The sequence below is a fragment of the Mizuhopecten yessoensis genome, unplaced genomic scaffold, assembly GCF_002113885.1.
Source record: "Mizuhopecten yessoensis strain PY_sf001 unplaced genomic scaffold, ASM211388v2 scaffold6719, whole genome shotgun sequence".
In the NCBI taxonomy this organism is placed as follows: domain Eukaryota; kingdom Metazoa; phylum Mollusca; class Bivalvia; order Pectinida; family Pectinidae; genus Mizuhopecten; species Mizuhopecten yessoensis.
Genome location: NW_018406690.1, coordinates 1165966 through 1188413, shown reverse-complemented (window position 1 = coordinate 1188413; position 22448 = coordinate 1165966). Strand labels below are relative to the sequence as shown.

The following is a 22448-nucleotide window of genomic DNA, read 5'->3' as shown; positions in this document are numbered from 1 at the left end:
CATTGGTAAGGCGAATGAAATTATCTCACAGACTACTCTTCTCTAATAAGTCATTAATGTCCTATACGCGCGCATATACTCGTTTACGGAAAGTACCGACGGTTTCCGATTGGCACCGCAGCCGTCTTAAGTGGAACTCTTTGTTGTGGAGGAAGAAATACAATATTGACAACATCAACACAACTGGATATTGATGCTTGTTCCAATTATTTTTTTCCTATTTAAAGTGTCGAATTTATCACGATGTTGTAAAAAAAATACAGAGATGATGGCCGAACCACTTGTGAGTACCGTGGAAATCGACGTTATCTAAATTATCTACTGCAGCCTAAGCATATCCGATAAAAAATAGACGAACGACGGCTTCATGTTTTACTGTACTGTACAGTAGAGAAGGGGAATTGTGTTCGCGTATACAGGTTGGGCAGAACGGCGCACAGAAAAAAAAAATCATGCTAACCTGTCACATTTGCATTAGATGATCCCATTCATTGACTAACGTCACGCTACCACAATTGGTACAATTTTGACAGTTATTCATTGATATTTAAAAATTCAGATCTTGTATCTGGAATGTTTCTAATTGATTCTTGACAAAGACTACATTACCTATGTACCTATGGTGGTTCATTTTCAGAAAAAGTTTGAATTACAAGTATTTTGTTTTTGAAAACAGAACGCTAAACTAGCAGTGAGATTTCGTCCGTTTTTAAAACACGGAGTCATCTACTGTTAGGCGGCCCTGGACAGCTGGGTCTTGAAGCTGTCCAGGCTTTCGGCCTTCACCACTCCTGGCAATCTGTTCCATAGCCTGATGGCTATGGGGAAGAAGGAGGTCTTGTACACCGTTGATCTAGTGTGTGGCGCAGGAAAACGCAGGGTGTGGCCTCTAGTCTGCAGTGATGTCTTCTGTATAGGTAGCTATCCGCCGGGATGTCCACAAGGTCATAGACTATCCTGTATAGCATGACGACTTGGGTTGTTTCCTGGTGGGTCTGGAGTGACTGCCAGTTGCTGTAGCATAGAGTCCATAGATGTTACACTGCTTGTGCGCTGGAAATCTCCAGTAGCGAGTCTAGCTGCCCTACGCTGCACAGCCTCGATTTTGGTGATGTTCTCCTTCTTAGCTGGGCTCCACATGATAGAGGCGTATTCGATGGTGGGTCGCATTTGAGTGGAGTAGCTCTGCACTTTGATGTTGATTGGGCATTAGCTGATGTTTCTGCCTAGGAAAGCCAAGGTGGAGTTCGCCTTCTTGGTGATCTTGTCTATGTGCGTGGCCCAGCTGAGACTCTTGTGAAATGTCAAGCCGAGATATTTTGCAGAGTCGACCGTGTTCAGTACCTAGCCAAGGATCGAGATTGAGTGGTCGTCAAGCAGTGGGGACTTCCGGTTTGTAACCTGCAGCACTTCAGACTTATCCGGGTTGAACTGCATTAGCCATTGGTCCTCCCAATGTTGAAGCTTGTTGAGGTCTCTCTGTAGGATGGCCCGGTCCTCTGGCGACTTGATCCTCCTGTTCATCAGGCAGTCGTCTGCGAAAAGTCGTGTAGTTGATGAGACTGATGATGGCAAGTCGTTCATGAAGATCAAGAAGAGCAGTGGGCCCAAGACATTTCCCTGGGGTACTCCTGATGAAACGGTGGTGGCGGGTGATGATTGACCATCGAGAACGACACTTTGTGTACATCCTATAAGAAAGCTCGCTATCCAATTATGAGTGTGGCCCCAGATGCCATAATGGTGTAGTTTCGTCAGCAATCGATTGTATGGGACCTTGTCGAAGGCCTTGGAGAAATCCAGAAGTATACTGTCTACCTGCTTTCTGATGTCTAGACTATGTGCAAGATCTTGGACTGACAGGATAAGTTGAGTTTCAGTGGAGCGTCACTTCCTGAAACCATGTTGGCTATCTGTCAGCAGTCCATGGCTGTCCAAGTGGCTGATGATATGGCTGTGGACTTAATGTTCCATGACCTTATAACTGCACACAGAGGTGAGTGACACTGGCCGGTGGTTGACAGGGGAACTTCAGTCTCCCTTCTTGAAGAATGGTGTGATGTTGGCTGACTTCCATTCACTTGGGACTTTGCCTAAATCTAAGGTGGCCTGGAAGAGCAATGTCATGGCTGGTGCTATCTGATTTGATGTTTCCTTTAATAGTTTGGATGAGACCTCATCAGGGCCTGTTGCTTTGTGAAGGTTCAGATATTGAAGGAGTTTATCAACCCCAGCCTGGTGTACTGTGATGCTTGGGACTGTATGGTGTGGACTTGGTTCCATATTGGGTAGTGGGTTCAAGGGATTCTCTGAAGTGAATAATGAAGTGAATTGCTGATTCAGGATATCTGCCTTGACCTTGGCATCACTGTACGCAATTTAATCCCACACTCCACAAGCATCTGTACACTTGCTTTAATGAAGCATTTTGTTATCTATAGGATTTAGTTGCAATTGTGTTTAATAGAACATTGTGTATCTATATTTCACTTTATTCCCCATTTCAGTAATAAGAATAAATTGTTACTCAAATTGGTAACTGTTACCCAAATGCAGGGTTATTACCCATATGCGCCGTTGTGCCCATCCTGTTATCTGCAAACTGGTTTGTGAAATTGTCTAATTATGAATATCAAATGAAACATGTCATGAATAAAGACTCACGGTACTGCAAATGTTAGTACAGTGTACAATGAAAGTAACGGGTGGAAGTGTTTTTTTTCCTAAAATATTAACTTTACAACAGACTGACTGCATAACTGTGTTTTATTAAGGCAGCTCTTATATTTTGTAAATATAAAGAAATGGTGTAAATCACTAGACAGATGTTTGATAATTGTCTTAGTGTGCCAAAGCTTTTATATAATACTTGGTCACGTACTGATATTTCTCTTGCCTTAGACATAGCAATCAATTATGAAGATTTTCTATCCCATGCCACAGACTTAGCTCTAATCTAATTCTCATTTTGTATATCATTATTTTTCTTCACTTTTCTTTGTAAAAGAAAGACTTACCTCAATCTTAGGTTGACATTTAGCAATATCTTAGCTCACCTTTGCACCATCTGCTAATCATTACAAAACATCTCCTTGGGGGAGAAAATTCAGTTTTTCACAAGAGAGGTATTAGAATAAAATTGTTAATATAATTAAGAGATTTATTCTCCCTTTAGGTTCGGGGAAAGAATATAAACCTTTTGTATTCCACTACATGTATCTTTGAAGAAAGGAAATTCAGATTTGATGGTTTTCTTCTGTATCATACAATACACAATACATCTCCCAACACACACACAGGCATGCACACATAGGGAGATATAAGCCAGGTGGCATAGGACTAGTAGTTAGTGCCTGATAAGACAGCTCCCGTGAATTCCTCAAAATTGTATTGATTAATATATATGCTAATTGTATTGATTGTGTAAATTGTATATCTATGTTCTGTAAAGCGCTTTAGAGTGGCTTATTCTAGCTAGATAGGGTGCTATATCAAATGTTATACATGTATATTATTATTTATTATAATTATCATCTGTTTAAGGTACAGAAGAGAAACCGAGATTGATATGTTGCCCTTATTGCAACTGATATCCTTTTCCTACAAATACATGTGTACCTACTCTTTCTGCTTTTCAGGCAGTATCTCCCTAGAGACTGGCCTTTGTATAACCTCAGCTGTTGTGAGGATATGTAACCCCAAAACAAAACAAAAGCAAAAGTGCTTTATGATGTGATATTTGCCATCTGATGTAGTTCCTGTTGTGTTTTAGGATGACTGGACATTGGTGTGCCCACTGTCAGATGTAACAGACACAAACAGAAAGAGGGTCAAAATGGATGACAGAGATATTATCATCATTAAGACAAATACAAACCTGTATGCCTTGGATAGTTTCTGCTACCGTAAATAATTTGTCATTAACCTTTTTCTATCATTTACACAACAGACTGTTTATGTGTAAAGATTTTTTTAACATAGAAACATGACTGTTATTGTGAAAATTATTTCAAGTGTAAAAAAACATCAGAAGATTTCTGTTATATTGGAATGGAAAAAATAAATAACTTAAAGGAGGTAATATTTATACCAGTGCAATGTTTCCTTTATTGTTATTGCAAAAATCTGTTCAAATACCAGAGCAATGTAGGTGATGCAGTAGGCATTGTCTCTGTAATCTAACAATCTAACCTAATCATACACAATCTGTCACACTACACTTGATCTGCTTCACTCTCGGGTCAGATCATCTCATGACTGTAATTTCAATATTTATTCTGTTCAGATGCTGGAGGACCTCTGTATATTGGGGATATAGAGGTATGTGTAACTACATTAAGATTCAAAATCATGTGACAAACATGATTAGAAACATTGATTTAGTATAAAGATTTGAGGAGACAACATTGTGCCAAGTCATTAATGTGCCATAATTTGCAAAATGAAAAATGAAGAAATGCTAGAGTATTTGGCTACAGTTGTTTTTCTTGTCATGATTGCCTTTTGATCTTACCTCCGTTTTCAGGACTTTGGAGGGAAGACTTGCATTGTTTGTCCATGGCATAAATACAAAGTAGCCATTGATCGTGGAGAAATGGTGTACCAGGTATGTGCTATTGTAGACGAGTTTGTTTCTTAAAATTGCAGCTGAGTTCATATTATAAAATTAATCTATATACGTCTAGTTTTGTGGTAACCAATTGGGACAGCTGATTATCTGAAAACCCTGTTTATATGAAAACCCTGCTTATCTGAATACCCTGTTTATCTGAATACCCCTTTTATGTAAATACCCTTTTTAACTGAATACCCTGTTTATCTGAATACCCCTTTTATCTGAATACCCTGTTTACCTGAATACTCCTTCTATCTGAATACCCTGTTTATCTGAATACACTGTTTATCTGAATACCCCTTTTATCTGAATACCCTGTTTATCTGAATACCCTGTTTTACTGAATACCCTGTTTATCTAAATACCCTGTGTAACTGAATACCCTGTTTATCTGAATACCCTGCTTATCTGAATACCCTGTTTATCTGAATACCCCTTTTTTCGAAATACCCTGTTTAACTGAATACCCTGTTTATCTGAATACCCCTTTTATCTGAATACCCTGTTTATCTGAATAATCCTTCTATCTGAATACCCTGTTTATCTGAATACACTGTTTATCTGAATACCCTGTTTAACTGAATACCCTGTTTATCTGAATACCCCTTTTATCTGAATACCCTGTTTATCTGAATACTCCTTCTATCTGAATACCCTGTTTATCTGAATACCCTGTTTTACTGAATACCCGGTTTATCTAAAACCCCTGTGTAACTGAATACCCTGTTTATCTGAATACCCCTTTTATCTGAATACCCTGTTTATCTGAATACTCTATTTATATCTAAATGTTATGCTATGTCTCTGATGTCTACTACAGTAAAACCCTGTGATACAAATGTTTAGTATTATAATGTGATTTGGCGATAATTGAGATAACAAATTTAGGGTTATTGAGGTTTTATTGTATATGAATATCAAATGCCCGCTCTACATCAAAATTTTGATCATGATATCATTAACTTAAACACCATTAATTTTACATACCAGTATTTTTGCATTTATTTAGCAAATTAAATAGACATGTAGTCTTCGCAAATTAAAGAAATAAAAATTCGGGTAAATTTCTGATAAAAATGGAAATAGTCTTGATCATTTTACCTCCCAAAATAAGTGATTTGTTCTTTATTTTTCTACTGATTTTGGTGTCAAAGGTCAGCCACAGTGACCTGTTAAGAACTCACTCTTTGGGTAGTCATTAAATTTCACAGGGTGACTATTACCCTGGTGTAAGAAGAACCCCTATTGGTTCCAATGTCAATGGTAAAGGTTACCCTGGCTAGTAATGCTAATATATTTACCAGGATATTTAAGGTAGACCATGTGTGAGTACTTGGTTGACTTTCTAGTGTCTTATAACTTCACAAGACACCTACAGATAAGGTTTGAAAGGTTGAAGGTCACAGTGACCTGTTGTGGAAACAAAACTTTTTCAGACCTTTAAGAACACATTTTCACTTTGGACATTGAAACATCTAAGGATGACTTGACAGTTGAGGAAAACCATATTGTCTTTGGGGTCAAAGGGCAGACATTGTGACCTGTTGTGTGAAAATTATTTATGGAATCTTCAAGTACTGTATAGACTACATTTTCACCATAAACTTAACATGATGACTACCCCTGAGGTGTGGAGGCATCCTATTAATGTTGGGGTCAAAGTTCAAGGTCATGCAAAAAGTCCTGATTTGTTTGCCTTTCCATCTTGGACTTTGAAACTTCATATAAAGACTGTTAATATGGGAATCCAAATTTGAGGTCTGCGACATGTCATTTTATTGGTATGTAGAATTTCAGTGGACCCATTGTATTCATTATAGTATTTTTTTGGTGCATGAAAACTAAATAGGATGAAGTGGTATTAGTTAGCATGATGCACTTCCAAGAGTTTGAATTCTTAAAATCCAGTAAAAAATCTTCTAATAGTAATGAATAATAAACTTATGATGCATTTTAAAAGATTTTAATGGAGGCAACTCTATGTAAGTCACCATTATAATATTTTAGGACACCTTCTGATGTAAATTATCACGTTTCTGTTCATGTTCTTTGACTGGCCTGTTTTTATTACAGTCCTGCGACCCCCATAACCCTAGTAAACCTGTGGTATGGAAAAGCAGCGGTATCAAACAAAGAACACATGCTGTCAAAGTCAAAGATGGGAATGTGTATGTTAGGTTCACAGAATGTACAGGCAAGGTACCATCTGACCAGTACAACAATAAGGAATACAGAGAGAGACTGGGGTTGTCATGACAACCATCAACAGCCAGTACATAGAACGTCAACAGAGAGAGACAGGAGCTGCCATGACTACTGTCTATAGCGAGTTCAACAGAACATCTTCACAGAGAGAGATGAGTTGCCATGACAGCTGTCTACATCCAGTACACAAAAGGTCAACAGAGAGAGACCAGTTGCCATGACAACTGTCTACAGTCAGTACAACAGGAATGTCTACAGAGAGTGATTGGGGTTGGAATGACTACTGTCTACAGCCAGAACAGTTAGGTCTACAGAGAGTGACTGAGGTTTGAATGACTACTGTCTATAGCCAGAACAACAGTTATGTCTACAGAGAGTGACTGGGGTTGGAATGACTACTGTCTACAGCCAGAACAGTTAGGGCTACAGAGAGTGACTGGGGTTGGAATGACTACTGTCTATAGCCAGAACAACAGTTATGTCTACAGAGAGTGACTGTGGTTGGAATGACTACTGTCTACAGTCAGAACAACAGTTAGGTCTACAGAGAGTGTCTGGGTAGCAATACAACTGTCTACATACAGCCAGAACAACAGTAACTTGGTCTACAGAGAGATATTTGGGTTGCCATGACTACTTCTCTACAGCCTAAATAACAGTAAGATCTACAGAGAGACTGGGGTTGCTATGAATACTGTCTACAGTCATTACAACAGTAAGGTGAAAAGACTAAGCAGGGGGTTGTACAACAGGTCGTCACAACTACAGTTGTGTAAGTAATATTTTTGAACAAAGGAGCATAACTCCATAAAGAGGAGATTTAACTCTAATTTCTATACTTTATTCACATCCCCTCGTTTAAAGTGTTCAGTGTACCAGTATCATTTAAATTGATGCAGTTCTTTTAAAGGAATAGTTTGAACAATGTTGTGTTGACACACAAAACTCAAGTTTAAGTTTTTTATTTCACCTTCAGTCTTACAACTCGGACAAGCAACCCGATTCTGGTATAACTCCCCCACCCCAACCAACTTTGTTGCCAGAGGGTATACTAAAGACTATATGTGCATCAGTACAGACAGTGCAAAAGTGAGGTCTACAGAGGCTGTCATCATAAGTCTACAGACCAAACGATGATTGTTATGTAAATGATGGGGTCATGATGATGATGATGTCATTCTCATGTTGTGATGATAATAATTACAGATGATGAGGCCATGATGATTTTTTATGTAAATGAAGCTGTGATGATGATAAGGATGATTATGACGACCGAGAGTAAATATGATAATGATGATGATGAATGTGAATAGTGTCATTAGGACATGATTATGATGCCTGAGTTTTAAGTGATGATGTCATTCCATTGTTAAGATAATGATGATTGCCATTATGACATGATGACTGATGATCATTATGATAATGATGATGTCATTCTCATGTTGTTTTGATTTTGATGATGATGATGATGATGATGATGAAGCCAGTACACTGAGGTCTACAGAGAGACTGGGGTTGTCATGTTACACATCTAAAGCCAGTATACTGAGGTCTACAGAGACTGGGGTTGTCATGTTACACGTCTAAAGCCAGTACACTGAGGTCTACAGAGACTGGGGTTGTCATGTTACATGTCTAAAGCCAGTACACTGAGGTCTACAGAGAGACTGGGGTTGTCATGTAACACGTCTAAAGCCAGTACACTGAGGTCTACAGAGAGATTGGGGTCGTCATGTAACACATCTAAAGCCAGTACACTGAGGTCTACAGAGAGACTGGGGTTGTCATGTAACACGTCTAAAGTCAGTACACTGAGGTCTACAGAGAGACTGGGGTTGTCATGTTACATGTCTAAAGCCAGTATACTGAGGTCTATAGAGAGACTGGGGTTGTCATGTTACACGTTTAAAGCCAGTACACTGAGGTCTACAGAGACTGGGGTTGTCATGTTACACGTCTAAAGCCTACAAAGACTGGATTAATAGCATTCTGACACCACAACCTTACAGTGTATGGATGTAATGTAAAATAAATAACTTTGACAACAGAGAATAATTCAAATTATTTATTCAATAATGATGTTATCACCAAACTTTACAGCATCAAGCACTGACAACATATATAAACAAGTAAGCCTTGTTTTCTGTTTAATACCATAGAAGCTGGTACTACACCAGCATTTGGGTGGAAACAAAACAATGATCGGCACTGGCCACAGCGATTGAAGTGACAAAAACAAATACATATATATATGTTTACTATTTATGTAAATTGCAAAAATCTTGAGTAGTGGCCGCCGACTTTGTAAAATGAGTTTTTATCGGGATAACCTTGCATCTGATACCCAGAAAAGCATTTTACAAAGTAAAAAGCCTGACGTTCTCAAATTTAGGTCAGATACTGCTTAGCAAGACCTTGTAACATTTACCCAGTGCATGTACCATCTATCTGCCTAATGTTTTGGTTTTATGCCAAAACCAGTATTTGTATTAAGAAAACAACAGGTAACTATATGCTTTATGTTTCACCTTATTACTCATATGCAATAGCATTCCACTATCATTTTGAGCACTTCAGTCCGACTAGGACAAAAATTACAGAAACAAATTTCTGCATCTTCTGTCTAAACATTTTATAATCTCTCAAAAAGAGAATAAGTTTTATACATCTGTATAAACTGTATGAACAGAGTTTGCTGAAAAAAGTTTCTAATACATACATGAAACATAAAAATAAAAACTGTTTCTATACATACAGTAAATCATTCAAGCTTTGTGTGTACTTTGTGAGATATGCCTGTGGGTTTAATTTGTGAACACTTTAATTGGCTATCGTGATGATGCTTTTTCAATATCGATAGTAATAATCCATATTGATTTTTATGGATTTTTTTTTTATTCATTTGGTGAAGAGTGTCCTCGCAAAGTATCAAAAAGGAAAGTGATTTACGGTACCAGAAACAATAAAACAAAAAATGTTTCCTTTGCAAACATGAAACAATAAAACAAAAAACAGGATCAAAACAAGAGCGAGTACATAATAATCCATAATCCATAATTTATACACAAACACAAAATTCATACAGGCATGACTGCCACGGCGGAGAAAACTCCATGTAAAAGTAATCTATGTAATAATATACACCATCTTTGTACAGTCAGTACCAAGTAAGCTGTTGAGATCACAGAGCAAGTCAAATAATTTAGTCTACTCTACAGAACTGTAATATATACATACTCCAAACAAAGCTGCTGTCGTCCACAACTTTCTTTCAACAATGGATTGTGACTTTCTAGTTTTGGTCCAACACTGGAATACGTGTACTAAGAATAATTTAGTACCTTGTTGTTTATTTACAACAGACAGAAAATAAGACTTTTAACCTAGCTAATGGCAGAACAAGTTATTACACCATTGATCACCTCTCCAGTAGGCTTCAATTCTCAGTACCAACAAAGCCACTGAGTGACTTGTATATATGCCTTTCATACCATTCCCCCCCCAGATATAAATATACAAACAGAAGGAACTAAATTGTGGCTAGCACATTTATCAATTAGTTAATAATTCCAATACCAACATCAAAACTTGTTCAAAAGTATTTCCTGTTTTAACATGCATGTATATACATGTAGATATATGAAACGCACATTCAATTGAAAAAGGCTAATTCCTGTTACATGTACATGCAATCTTATACCATTTAAGGCTGTTAGAAGGGTTTTGGTTCGATACTTTAGGTACCTAAATATATCTTATCCGTGTTCATAATGACTTTACACTCCCACACAATGCTAAAGCTTTGGAATGTTGAATTCCACTCGGAACACTTAACTTATAAGGATGTCTGCTACCTGACTGATACATTCATCTCCTCTACAAAGAGTTTCCCAAAAAAGAAACTTTTTCAAAAGCCTTTTATATATGGTCAGTTTATTTACAGATGATATTTTTAAAAGGTATAGAAGAATGAAAGGATTTATAATAATCTTGCAGCTCTTAAATCATGATAATATCAAGTTATGTAACGGAGAGAACTATTACACAAATCACTAGCATTAAGGGAGATAACTGTTACAAAAATCACAGGTATCTGGTGAAGCTACCATACATCCTTAAACAAGATGCTGGTTTCCTTAACATATCAACCTCTTTAACAAAGCACACATTAACAGCAATAGCTCGTTATGTCTCGTCCTATTTCCTTTTGAACAAAGTTTTTGGCAATGTATCATGTAGATTATCCCAAAGAAAGACTTTGGAATAATCAAATCAACCATGATATATGAAGCTGAAGATATTGTATCAAATTAAGTTCAAATATCTAACATTCTAAATGAGATTAATTTGTTTTGTTAATAGGAGGTTCTTTGCTGTAACTATCAAGCATATGAACACCAGTCCTGGTGTCCTGTGTGCTTTAACTGCCGAAACAAAATTATAATTGAATTTACCAAAAAAAAATTTGTGCCACTGGTGTAATAATAAAATATATGTTAATCATCAGCAAAAAGTAGACGCAGGTTTATATCATATTATATTGACTAAAAATTAGAAAGCTAGAACATTCGAATTATTTCAGTAATAAATTATCAATACTGTACACAAAAGAAACAAAGAAACGTTTGGTTTGAGGGCTATGGTACAGCTGTGTGACTGAAGTAAACATTGGATTGTAACGTAACCATCACAGGGACATTCTGTAAAGGAGAGTTGTTCAATGTATATCTCAACCAACAGGTCAATTAAGGCCACTGCATCAATATTGCAAATTGTGGTAAACAGCAATGTCCAGCTGGGATCCTACCAATAAGACAGAAGCTGACATAATGGTAACTTGTTATAAATTATCATTCTACCGAAAGAATAACATCATATGACTGAGTGAGGTTGTTTTCATGTCGGCCCCGATACATTATACAAGACTTCAAACACAAAGTCAAATCAGGCACATTATACAAGAAACCATTTAAAAAATGATATGAATCAATTCTGAGTTTTTTTTCTTTCAATCCATATGATATAGAAGTGAAATGTGAATCAATTATGACAAATACAGTTTTAATTTCAATCCTTATAAAAGTGGAAATGTCCTTGTCAACACGGAAACATTCTTAGCCATTCCCAAAAAACTACGGAAGGAATTTATTTAAATTTCAAATAACATTATTTTAAAAAATGTTGATGATAATGAGTAAGGTATACATTGTGTATACACTACATTTGAAAATGGGCCCATCATTTGACCTTAAACTACACCACATAAGGTGCTCGTGTGTAATAAATGAAGTTGCTATCCTATCTAATAGACAATTCAGTTAAATTTCAATATTTTAAAATATATATCCGTCATTGAAAATTGTCGTCTGAAAAAGTCTGTACATATTTTGTGAGAAAAAAGGAGAAATTTGTTTAAATTTTGAAGTGTCTAACAAAACTTGGCTGTGAATTTATCCATTAAATATTTACAACCTACACACTAGCATTTTTAATCAGATTATTCTCGACTTCAACCCTTTCTGATGGTATAACCAAATGTAGAGCATACACATTTTCCTCCTAAAGAAATGCAGATGAAGTATGATTCAGAGCAGATGTAAATCATATTCAATATTCAACAATATCAATGCAACTAATGCCATGATAACATTTTAAGTCTGAGGTAACACGTAGGAAATTTTAATTATTTCATATATATATATAATAAATTGTAAAAAGTTCCCCAGAGGGCCTGTATTGCTCACCTGGATCTTTATGCCAAGCAATGGTATATATGGCTAAAGGATGGAAATCTCAACCATTCCAAGTTATTGCCCAGGAATTAAGTCCCTACGGGTGGGGCCAGAACCAGGGGTTAATTTTAATATCATGGTCGTTTTTTTTCTTTGTGCCCATCAATTGCATAAATATGATTATGGGTTTATGGGGTGGGGATCTCAACTGTCTCAAAATCATGACCCAAGAATAAAGTCCCTAAAGGTTGGGCAAGACCCCAGGTTTAATTCTAATATTATGACTGTGTTTGTCTCTTTATGCCTAGCAATGGTCAATGTGGTTATGGGGCGGGGATCTAAGTTATTTCAAAGTTACTGCCTAGGAATTAAGATTCTAGGTGTGGGGCCAGACCCCAGAGTCAATCCTTATTATATGACTGTGTTTATCTCTATTTACTCAGCAAATGTATACATGGTTTTAGTGTGGGGATCTCGAGAGTGTCCAAATAAAGTTTTTCTTGGCAACATCCTTCAGACCTGTGGTTAGCTCTTCAACTGGTATACATTTTGAATCCCCAACACCTGAGAATGTTCCTAACCCAATATGGTTGATATCCATCACTTAGTTTAGAGAAGTAGTCAAATTCCAATCAGCAGTTAAGAAGGGGTTGAATCGTGACCCATGGAAAATGGAGGCCACAGTACAGCATAAGCTAACCTTGGTCCTTTGGACAAGATTAACTAACAAATACATTCTTCAGTTATGCTGAAGATCTAAATCATGAAATTGCAATTTCAAAAATGAAAATAAACTAGAAAATGTCCGTAAGACATGAATGCCCGTGTCGCCATGTGAAACTAATTTCAGTGTTTGGTAATGTTTTATAAATAGTTACAATGACTTTCTCTTTATTCTTGACATCTCTATGAAATTGTATGCATAAACCAGTTTTGTAAGTCTCCCTAAATTAAACAGTGTCATATATGGAAGAGACAATGATGAGGTCTAATGTATCTAGATATAAAACAAGTGACATTGTGATGATTGTCCGTTTTAATAATTATAACTTTATTAAGCAAATTAGCTAGAGTGAGGACAATGAATCAGTTGATGATTTTCTACATACACATCAACAATGACCTTGACCTTGGAGCCTTAAAACACAGATGTCAGCGGTATTCTCATACTTGACCTTTGTATAAAAGTTGATCAATATCCATCGGGAAATAAAGTTGGTGAACTGAAAGCACTGAATTGGTTGATGAGTTTCTATAAAAAGCAATGGCGACCTTGGCCTTGACCTTGGAATCCTTAAACACGAAATCATCTGATGTGTTGCATACTTATGACATTTGCATAAAGTTTGATGAAAATCTGTCATAGAATGAAGTGGCTACATTTTACATTGAATCAATGTGACAGGAAGGCAAGGACATGGCCAACACTATCTGTATATCCCCCCCCCCCCCCCAAAAATGTTTTGGCGGGAGCATAAAAAAGTGAAGCAAGATCATATCACACTGAACTTGAAATGACGTTGGACAGTAGGTATAGCTACTGATTCACAGCTGATGCGCCGTACTGTAATGACGAAATACTTCATATTTGTAATTCAATCAGTATCATACATCATCAAATAAACAATACCAAATAATATAAATGCATATCTCAATCACTATGGCATATATCTGAAATTATAAAATGTGCAGAGAATAGAAAGATGACGGATATCATTAACAAATACCCCTAACATAGATCAATCCTGTTCATAACAAATTAGATTTGGTCAATCTTAATGAATATAAACACAAAATTTTGACAACTGACATAGACATTCATATGGCAACATTCATATGGCAATAAATCTTGAAAATTGCAAATAAAAATAATTGCTCAGATTAAAAAAGTTCCACTAATATTCATAGATTTTGCTTATGAAATGTTCATATATTTAAACTTTAAATGCAGCAAGAGATACAAAATTTGCTTTGGTTCTAATCCAGCTAACTAAAGGAACACATGGCCTGGTATACTAAATTACCACTATTTTAGCCAGAGCCATGTGTCAACCAGACAATTACCTTGGTTCCCTCCTATTCCGTTTTCCATAAGGCTGAAAAACCAGTCTATTATCAACAAAACTTTCAGTATTTCAAGATACATGCAACACTTTATAATTGATACCGGTCCGTAAGTTTATATAAGCCAATATTGAACAGACAATATAGTCTGAATATTTGTCAAAACCAAGACATCACACTGAACCCTTTTCAACCATTAAAAGGTGTCAGATTTTGACATGGTGCCACTTGACCCAAAAAAGATCGCATGACAACTACACAAACTTGTTTGGTCTTTCCTTTACGTGATGAATTACCTCAATTCACGTAATCAGATGAAGCAGTGGTAAGATTATATATCAGCAGGAAATACCACATCTTAATGCTTCATATTTATGATAAATAATACTGCTTAATAAAATAACACCCAAGCACAGTCTTCGACTAGTATTGAAAAAGCATGTCATTGTACAATCTTGACTAAATGTTATATAAACAATATGGTAACTAATTCTAACTACATTACAGAAAGTATAGAACTCAGTTCCGGCTGCAATACAGTCAATACGGCAGCCAGTTCCGGCCATAATACAGACAATATGGTAGCCATTTTCGGCCACAATGCAGACAATATGGCAATCAGTTCCGGCAACAATACAGACAATATGGCGACCAGTACCTGCCATAATACAGACAATATGGCAGCTAGTTCCAGCCATAATACAGACAATATGGTAGCCATTTTTGGCCTCAATACAGACAATATGGCAGTCAGTTCCAGCCATAATACAGACAATATGGCGACCAGTACCAGCCACAACACAGACAAAATGGCAGCCATTTCCAGCCACAATACGGACAATATGGCAGCTAGTTTTGGCCACGATACAGACAATATTATGGTGGCCAGTTCCGGCCATAATATAGACAATATGGTAGCTAGTTCCGGACACAATACAGACAATATGGTAGCCAGTTCTAGCCACAATACAGGCAATATGATAGTCAGTTCCAGCCACAATACAGACAATATGGTAGCCAGTTCTAATCACAATACAGACAATATGGTAGCCAGTTCCAGCCACAATACAGACAATATGGTAGCCAGTTCTAATCACAATACAGACAAAATGGTAGCCAGTTCTAGCCACAATACAGACAATATGGTAGCCAGTTTCGGTCACAATACAGACAATATGGTAGCCAATTCCGGCCACAATACAGACAAAATGGCAGCTAGCTCCAGCCATAATATAGACAATATGGTAGCCAATTTCGGCCACAATGCAGACAAAATGGTAGCCAGTTCCAGCCACAATACAGACAATATGGTAGTCAGTTCCAGCTTCAATAAAGACAATATAACAGCAGGTTAAAAACTGATCAAATTTGTATATAACTTAAATAAAAACATTTTTACATTGGAAGTATACACTAGACAAAGGAACACATCAGAAAAACCAATAAACGAGTATTGTTTGTATAATTTATAGTTTAAGTAAGTGGCCAGTTTATGTAATAACCTGTACAACAAGTGTAGGACTTGTTAGATGTCCTGTAACAGGGTGCTTATGATGCAATCAAGTTTTATTAACTTGTACATGATATTGCTTGTTATAGTTGATTGCCTACTGGTATCTAAATAAATTTTCACATAGATAATTCTCGAAAACAATCAATCATAATGTGAGACTGTCAAAGTATAAAATGATGATGCACACCTGTGAAGTGACCAACATCCTACAGGACACACACAGAAATCAGGGCTGTTACCAGTACATGTCTGTAATTGGTCCTTTTAATTAACCTCCAATATTTTCAGTAGTTAGCCTGCATGAACTGGAAATGCCTTGTCGCATCTACAATTTCCCATTATATGTTTGAGCGTATGTGATCGCAACAATTCACACCAAGTCAACATCTTAAATTAAACCCAGATATTTATCATAATACATTAAAATCCATTTTATATGCTATGAACTACATTTGATTGGTGAAACTAGTAATACATTTTAATGTTTGACCATCAGATACAAGTATTATCCAAACCTAAAATTTACGCGTAATATAATCAAGTAGGTGAACCAATAAACTGTAGATGTTTTATGATATGGTAAAAATCTGCTCTCAACTCGACAGGTTTACAATGCCATCTCAGTGAGATCAATAAGTTTTTAATAGTCTAACATGTTAAAAAATGTAATGATCATCAGGTATTAAAACATACCGTAATACACACACCTGCTATACAGCATGATATTCCAAAAATACCTCAAGTCAATTACCAAAATCAAAATATAATGGTCTCAATTCACGATTCCAACCAAAAATTATCGCCAAAGGCTCAATCAATCTGTACAGTAACAGCAATGCTAACAGCTATGTACAAATCAAACATTTAAGATGATTTCATATAAAAATGGACAAAACTTGCAAAATATCACAAAAGCAAGTGTTCACAGTGGCATAAAAATTCAAACAGGAAAAAAGAGTCCTTGCAATAATGATTAATTTTCAATACAGTGTCAAATTTCTAATATACTGTGTCTCCTATCTATTAAAAATCACAGGCTTTCCTTCCATATTAGAGGGAAACCACAGAGTGTAGAGACACCCAGATGTATGAAGACCTCCCCACACAGCTCTATCAAACGAGCCTAGCATTGGCAAGAAAATACATGGTAGAATAGATTGTCCGAATTCATTTTTGAGCAATCCCATAACAGCAGATATTTACAGTTCAGCAGTCATGAAAAATAATCTGAATCATAATATGTAAATCAGATATTAAAAAAGTTGATTTTTTGGTTTGTTCAAAACAATTAAAACCTACAACAAGTTTTAGTATGTATGGACTGAAAAGTTACATTTATGGGTGTGGTCCAAGTGGGTAGGTCTTTTTTTATGAAGTCTTGCCTTTTTTGGTAAATTATAAGGAATATGTCAGCGTAATTGGTTGGTTCAATCTTTGAGAGTGTGGTCCAAGAGAGTGGGTGTGTCTATCTGTGGTTGTGGAAGCCTTGGTCAGGACTGATACAATAGTCGCTGGTAGTGGGGGAAAATCTCTTGGTCCGATGTATGCAGAGCTAACTTCAGTGACACCAAACAGGCAAACTCAAAACTCACCAGCTCCTTCCTGTTTACACGAAGGCCATCTTCTATGTTCTGCAAAATTATATTTAGGATGTTCAAACTTCAAAAACTTCATTCAATGTTTAAATTGCTTGCTTTAAAATTTTTACAATATCAAATTCTGTAGTTGTCAAAAAAAGAAAGTTTTCTTAGATACAAAGGTGTAAGCATTTAAGGTATATCTGTTTTGCACAACAAAAGGCCAAGATGGCCTGTATCGCTCACCTGGATATTTAAGCAATCGTGGCAAAACATTCTCATTAAAAGTAGTAATACTTACAAGTCGCCTGTGGCATGTCAGGCCTTACCCCTTTTTATCATCACCTGAGAATGCTACCAACTAAATATGATTCATATCCATCACATAGTTCCAGAGGAATAGACACATTAAAACAACTATGGACAAAATACACCATTTTTAGCCCAGCCATTCATTTGTACAAATTTACATCCCAACAAAGTTATGGATGTTTCCTTTTAAATTAGGTGAAATTGTGATTAGTGTTTCATTCCAGGAATCTGTTTGAGGGAAATGCTGATGGATGGATGGCGTAGTATGGCATAAGGTCACCTTGGTCCTTTATACCGGGTGAGCTAATGTACATTTATCTCTTAAACACGATAAATGAAAACCCATATTTATGTTAGTACCTCTATAAGTTTGGTGAGCTGGTCTCCTTTTACATCATTGAGCTTGGCGGACAGCATCAGACACGCTCCTGCACACAGTTTCCTGTTCTGTTTGTTTATCTGCAACTGTCAAGTTAAAGTACTCCCATGCAAAAAAAGGGTTAATCCTTATTTACCATGCGAGCCAGGTTTTACAGGGACTGCACCACCCTACAGCACTTACTTCTGATAGGATTTCACAAAGTTAGTCAAGCAAAAACCGCAATCACCTCTATGTATTAGTCTATGTAGTGTTGTATAATTATGATAATTTATTGAAAGTGCTAAGTTTGACTCCAATGACTTCAAATTTAATTCCCAGGCCTGTATTCATGAAACCGTTCTCATGCTCAAACTGGCTTTTTTTGTTACCCACTTAAATCATGTCAAATGATCTAAAAGTCAATTGTAAACATTGCAAACAGTATTCAACATTTGGACATTTCAAATGTTTTGCAAATCATTGACAAAATGATAAATGTTTTGCAAATCATTGACAAAATGATATTTTTCTGATAAGTTGTAGCCGGAACAAGTAATTAGGCTTGAGCCCCAAAACTCTGCTGCTCAAGAACGGTTTCATGAAAACAGGCCCAGGGGTTACCTTAAAAAACTGTGTATAAAATGTTAGTAAGGAAATGGGGAACATGCTATAATAGATCTAATAAATATTGATGTAATTCCCGCATGAGATGGTATGAACAGCATTCACGTGGTATCGTTACCAGTGTACATGTGACTTAATGAGCACCACTTGTGGGGAGTAATTACCATATTCAGTTTAAATACCTTGCTGTAAGTTTACTGACGCTTGGCATATTAAAATGTGTCTATTTACACTTCAGATAACAACATGCATGTAAATGTGAGAGTGCACAACGGCTTTCATTCGGACGGGTGTAAAAATATTAGTCAAAGGTACAGTAAAAGCATAAATCCTTTTTGTTGGAGATTTGATTTTTTTAAGTGGATTTAGAAAATCAATAAAATATAAACCACATGAAAAAATCTCTTAACAAATATTTACTCCAATTTGTCTGTCAAGTAGAATCTAAAAACAGTTAACTCTTTAAATAAATTTGGTAATTCATAATTTCAATTATTACAGGATCAACTTACCTTTAGAATAAGTTTTTCAAAAAACACATAGGCTTGTGCTACAACCCAGATGTCCAGTCCACACTGTAAAAGAAATTTGTACTTCAGGCTGGTGATATATAGTACACGTATGTGATACCTATATAACAAGTTTGAGGGCTTGTCACACCTAGCCGATTTGGGTCGCTGGAGCTATACCGGAGCACAAATTTGGCGATTTTCATGGATCGGTACTAGTAAGGCAGCGCAACAGTATCACATCTCTAAGAACGATAGTACATTGTGAGGACATTGTAAGAACATTTGCGAAAAAATTATCAACAGCAGGCGAAGGTAGAAATTTTTGAACATGTTCAAAAATGTTCACCTTTTGCGCTGCCAGATTGAGCAACGGGACTACAACAGCAGTACTCCAGTATGGCTTCGTTAATGTCAGTAGAGCAGCGGTAGAGCCCCGTAATGCATCGGTTACTCTCTGGTGGCCTCAATGTGTACCGTACTGGTACCAATGTGATACCATAGTACTATAAATAACACCAAAGTAGCACTGATGCGCCTCCGATGTACTAACGACAGAAAAGTGGTACATGAATTCGGTAGCACATCGGCTCTTACATCGGAAGGACAATGGAAGATCAACAGTATTGCAACGGGAACGCCGGTACTACATAGGTATATTGCTACAGTCAATTGAGATTTTTTTCCAAGTGCTTCCTCTGCCATTTTCGATGAGGTACATCAGTAGTGTGTGACCGGCCCTTTAGGCTGGTGATATATAGTACATGTATGTGATACCTATAACACAAGTTTGACACAGTATCTGATATAACCGGTTTGTGTGTGACAGGCCCTTTAGGCTGGTGATATATAGTACATGTATGTGATACCTATAATACAAGTTTGACACAGTATCTGATATAACAAGTTTGTGTGTGACAGGCCCTTCAGGCTGGTGATATATAGTATATGTATGTAATACCTATAATACAAGTTTGACACAGTATCTGATATAACCAGTTTGTGTGTGACAGGCCCTTTAGGCTGGTGATATATAGTACATGTATATGATACCTATAATACAAGTTTGACACAGTATCTGATATAACCAGTTTTGTGTTTATCCAATACATACATAAATACACAAAGTTGGACCAAGCTGAAGATCATATTCTATTTCACAGGTTTTATATACACCATGTCTCTGTTCTAATAAATAGGGTACCATGTTTCTGATTTAATATATAGGGTACCATGTTTCTGATTTAAAATATAGGGTAACATGTTTCTGATTTAATATATAGGGTACCATGTTTCTGATTTAATATATAGGGTACCATGTTTCTGATTTAAAATATAGGGTACCATGTTTCTGATTTAATATATAGGTTACCATGTTTGGGTTCTAAGAGATAGGATACCATGTTTTTTGTATAGATAGGATTTCATTTCAAGTAAATCAAATACCTTTACAGCAGCTATCCTTCGTAGCTCTTTTTTCAAGCTAAAAATAAAAACAGGAGGAAATCAAATAAACACTTTATTCGCAAAAGCAACAATGTAGGTTATTATCACAGCAAAGAAAATGACCAATTTAAACATTATGACAATTTAATCATACATCTGGACAAATAAAGCTAGATGGCAAGTTTCTGGTTTCACTACAGTGCTCTCCTGGGCTGTTATCATGTGTAAGCTTGGCATAATTGTTTCAAGACTGAAAAAGGTTACCCCCTGGCCAATTTCTGCGACCCTATCAATTTCATGTTGGTCTAGCTTGTCTCTTTTTTATATAAACACCATAGTTGTTATTTTCTCAGCAACAAAATGTAAGTTTTTACTATAAGCTTCTATTTTTTTTAAACAGCTATTAAGATATTTAACATATTTGACATCAGTGACCTTGAAAGTATCTGAAGGTCATTTATATGAGGTTAACTTATTGCATGCCATTCCAGATACCTAGCTACTGGCCAGTTAGTATGAACTAGCTAAGCCTTATCGGACTTGAGAAGATGTTTAAAGCTTTCCACCAATCACAGCTAGTACTGTTAGTACTCAATGATCCTTTGACCTAACAATTACATCGTAAAAAGATTTGAAGTGCTGATCAACATAACACACTCCAGTATCATGGCTTTGAACATATGTTTTTTAAATCATTTTGTTAGAAGCCTTTACCATATGTGACCCATGTGACCTTGAAAGTAGGTCAAGGAAACCTTATAGAACTCAATCTCAGGTACTTACGAACCAAATACCATGAACCTGGGTCTTTCAGTTTTTAAGAGGAAGTCATTCAAAGTTAAAAGTTTACAGTATATTTGTGCATTCATTGTTGTAATACACGGTTTTCATCAAACTGTATGGAAGCTTAAAGCCTAACACACATTTGTACCTACCTTCTCAGCTTAGTAAGGGTCAACTGGATGTTAGGGAACTTTTCTTTAAATTTCTCATTTAGTTCCTTCTTCAATGTTGATGGCTTGACATAGTCAATGACAGATGTCTGAAAGGAATTGTTGGGCAATTATACTAACTAACACTGCATGAAATCACACTGATACACATGAAAGGATGCTACAAAATGCAGTCTTAGCCAAATTGAAAAGATCGTTGAGATTATTGGAGATACTACAGACCTTCGTAGCATAGAAGAATTGTAACACTGATCATTTGTTTAGAAAATGTGGCTGGGACTTAGAGTGTACCACACATATATGTTAACTATCAAACATTGCTATTGGATCACCTGAGAAACAGAATTCATAACCTTTAAACCTTAAACAGTGTTCCCTAGACCCTCAAATGAAGTTTTTTTAATCCCTTATCTAGTTAGTTAACATCGGACCCCCATTTTTCAAGGACTGTCCTACATGTCTAAGCATTTGGGGGTACAGAATCTTAAAAATCTGTAAAATATACCCCCAAATTTAAAATCCATAGGGAGATGGGGA

The 22448-nt window shown here is 36.4% G+C and overlaps 3 protein-coding genes across 10 annotated transcripts in view; 2 read left to right on the top strand and 1 right to left on the bottom strand.

Moving 5' to 3' along the window:
- The first annotated feature begins 129 nt into the window (after window positions 1-129).
- Window positions 130-12906, top strand: LOC110452527 (Rieske domain-containing protein-like). Its single transcript, XM_021501127.1, has 5 exons — window positions 130-283; window positions 3773-3905; window positions 4286-4320; window positions 4526-4606; window positions 6689-12906. Exons 1-5 carry the CDS (start codon window positions 194-196, stop codon window positions 6869-6871), a joined length of 522 nt encoding a protein of 173 aa, XP_021356802.1. The 5' UTR covers window positions 130-193; the 3' UTR covers window positions 6872-12906.
- The window catches only part of LOC110452525 (CDK5 and ABL1 enzyme substrate 1-like), a 33482-nt gene continuing 19905 nt past the window's right edge, over window positions 8872-22448 (bottom strand). For 7 of the 8 annotated variants that reach the window (XM_021501116.1, XM_021501120.1, XM_021501118.1 and 4 more), the window contains 5 exons: window positions 21894-22000; window positions 20959-20995; window positions 19516-19578; window positions 18379-18483; window positions 8872-17760 (listed from right to left, as the gene is read on the bottom strand). In XM_021501116.1, the coding sequence (XP_021356791.1) occupies window positions 17620-17760; window positions 18379-18483; window positions 19516-19578; window positions 20959-20995; window positions 21894-22000 (453 nt within the window). In that variant the 3' untranslated portion in view covers window positions 8872-17619. The remainder of the gene's footprint in view (window positions 17761-18378; window positions 18484-19515; window positions 19579-20958; window positions 20996-21893; window positions 22001-22448) is intronic. The other variant, XM_021501117.1, reaches the window with a different exon arrangement.
- LOC110452483 (GATA zinc finger domain-containing protein 14-like) lies at window positions 15096-15971 on the top strand. Its single transcript, XM_021501044.1, has one exon. The coding sequence runs from the start codon at window positions 15096-15098 to the stop codon at window positions 15969-15971; it is 876 nt and encodes a 291-aa protein (XP_021356719.1).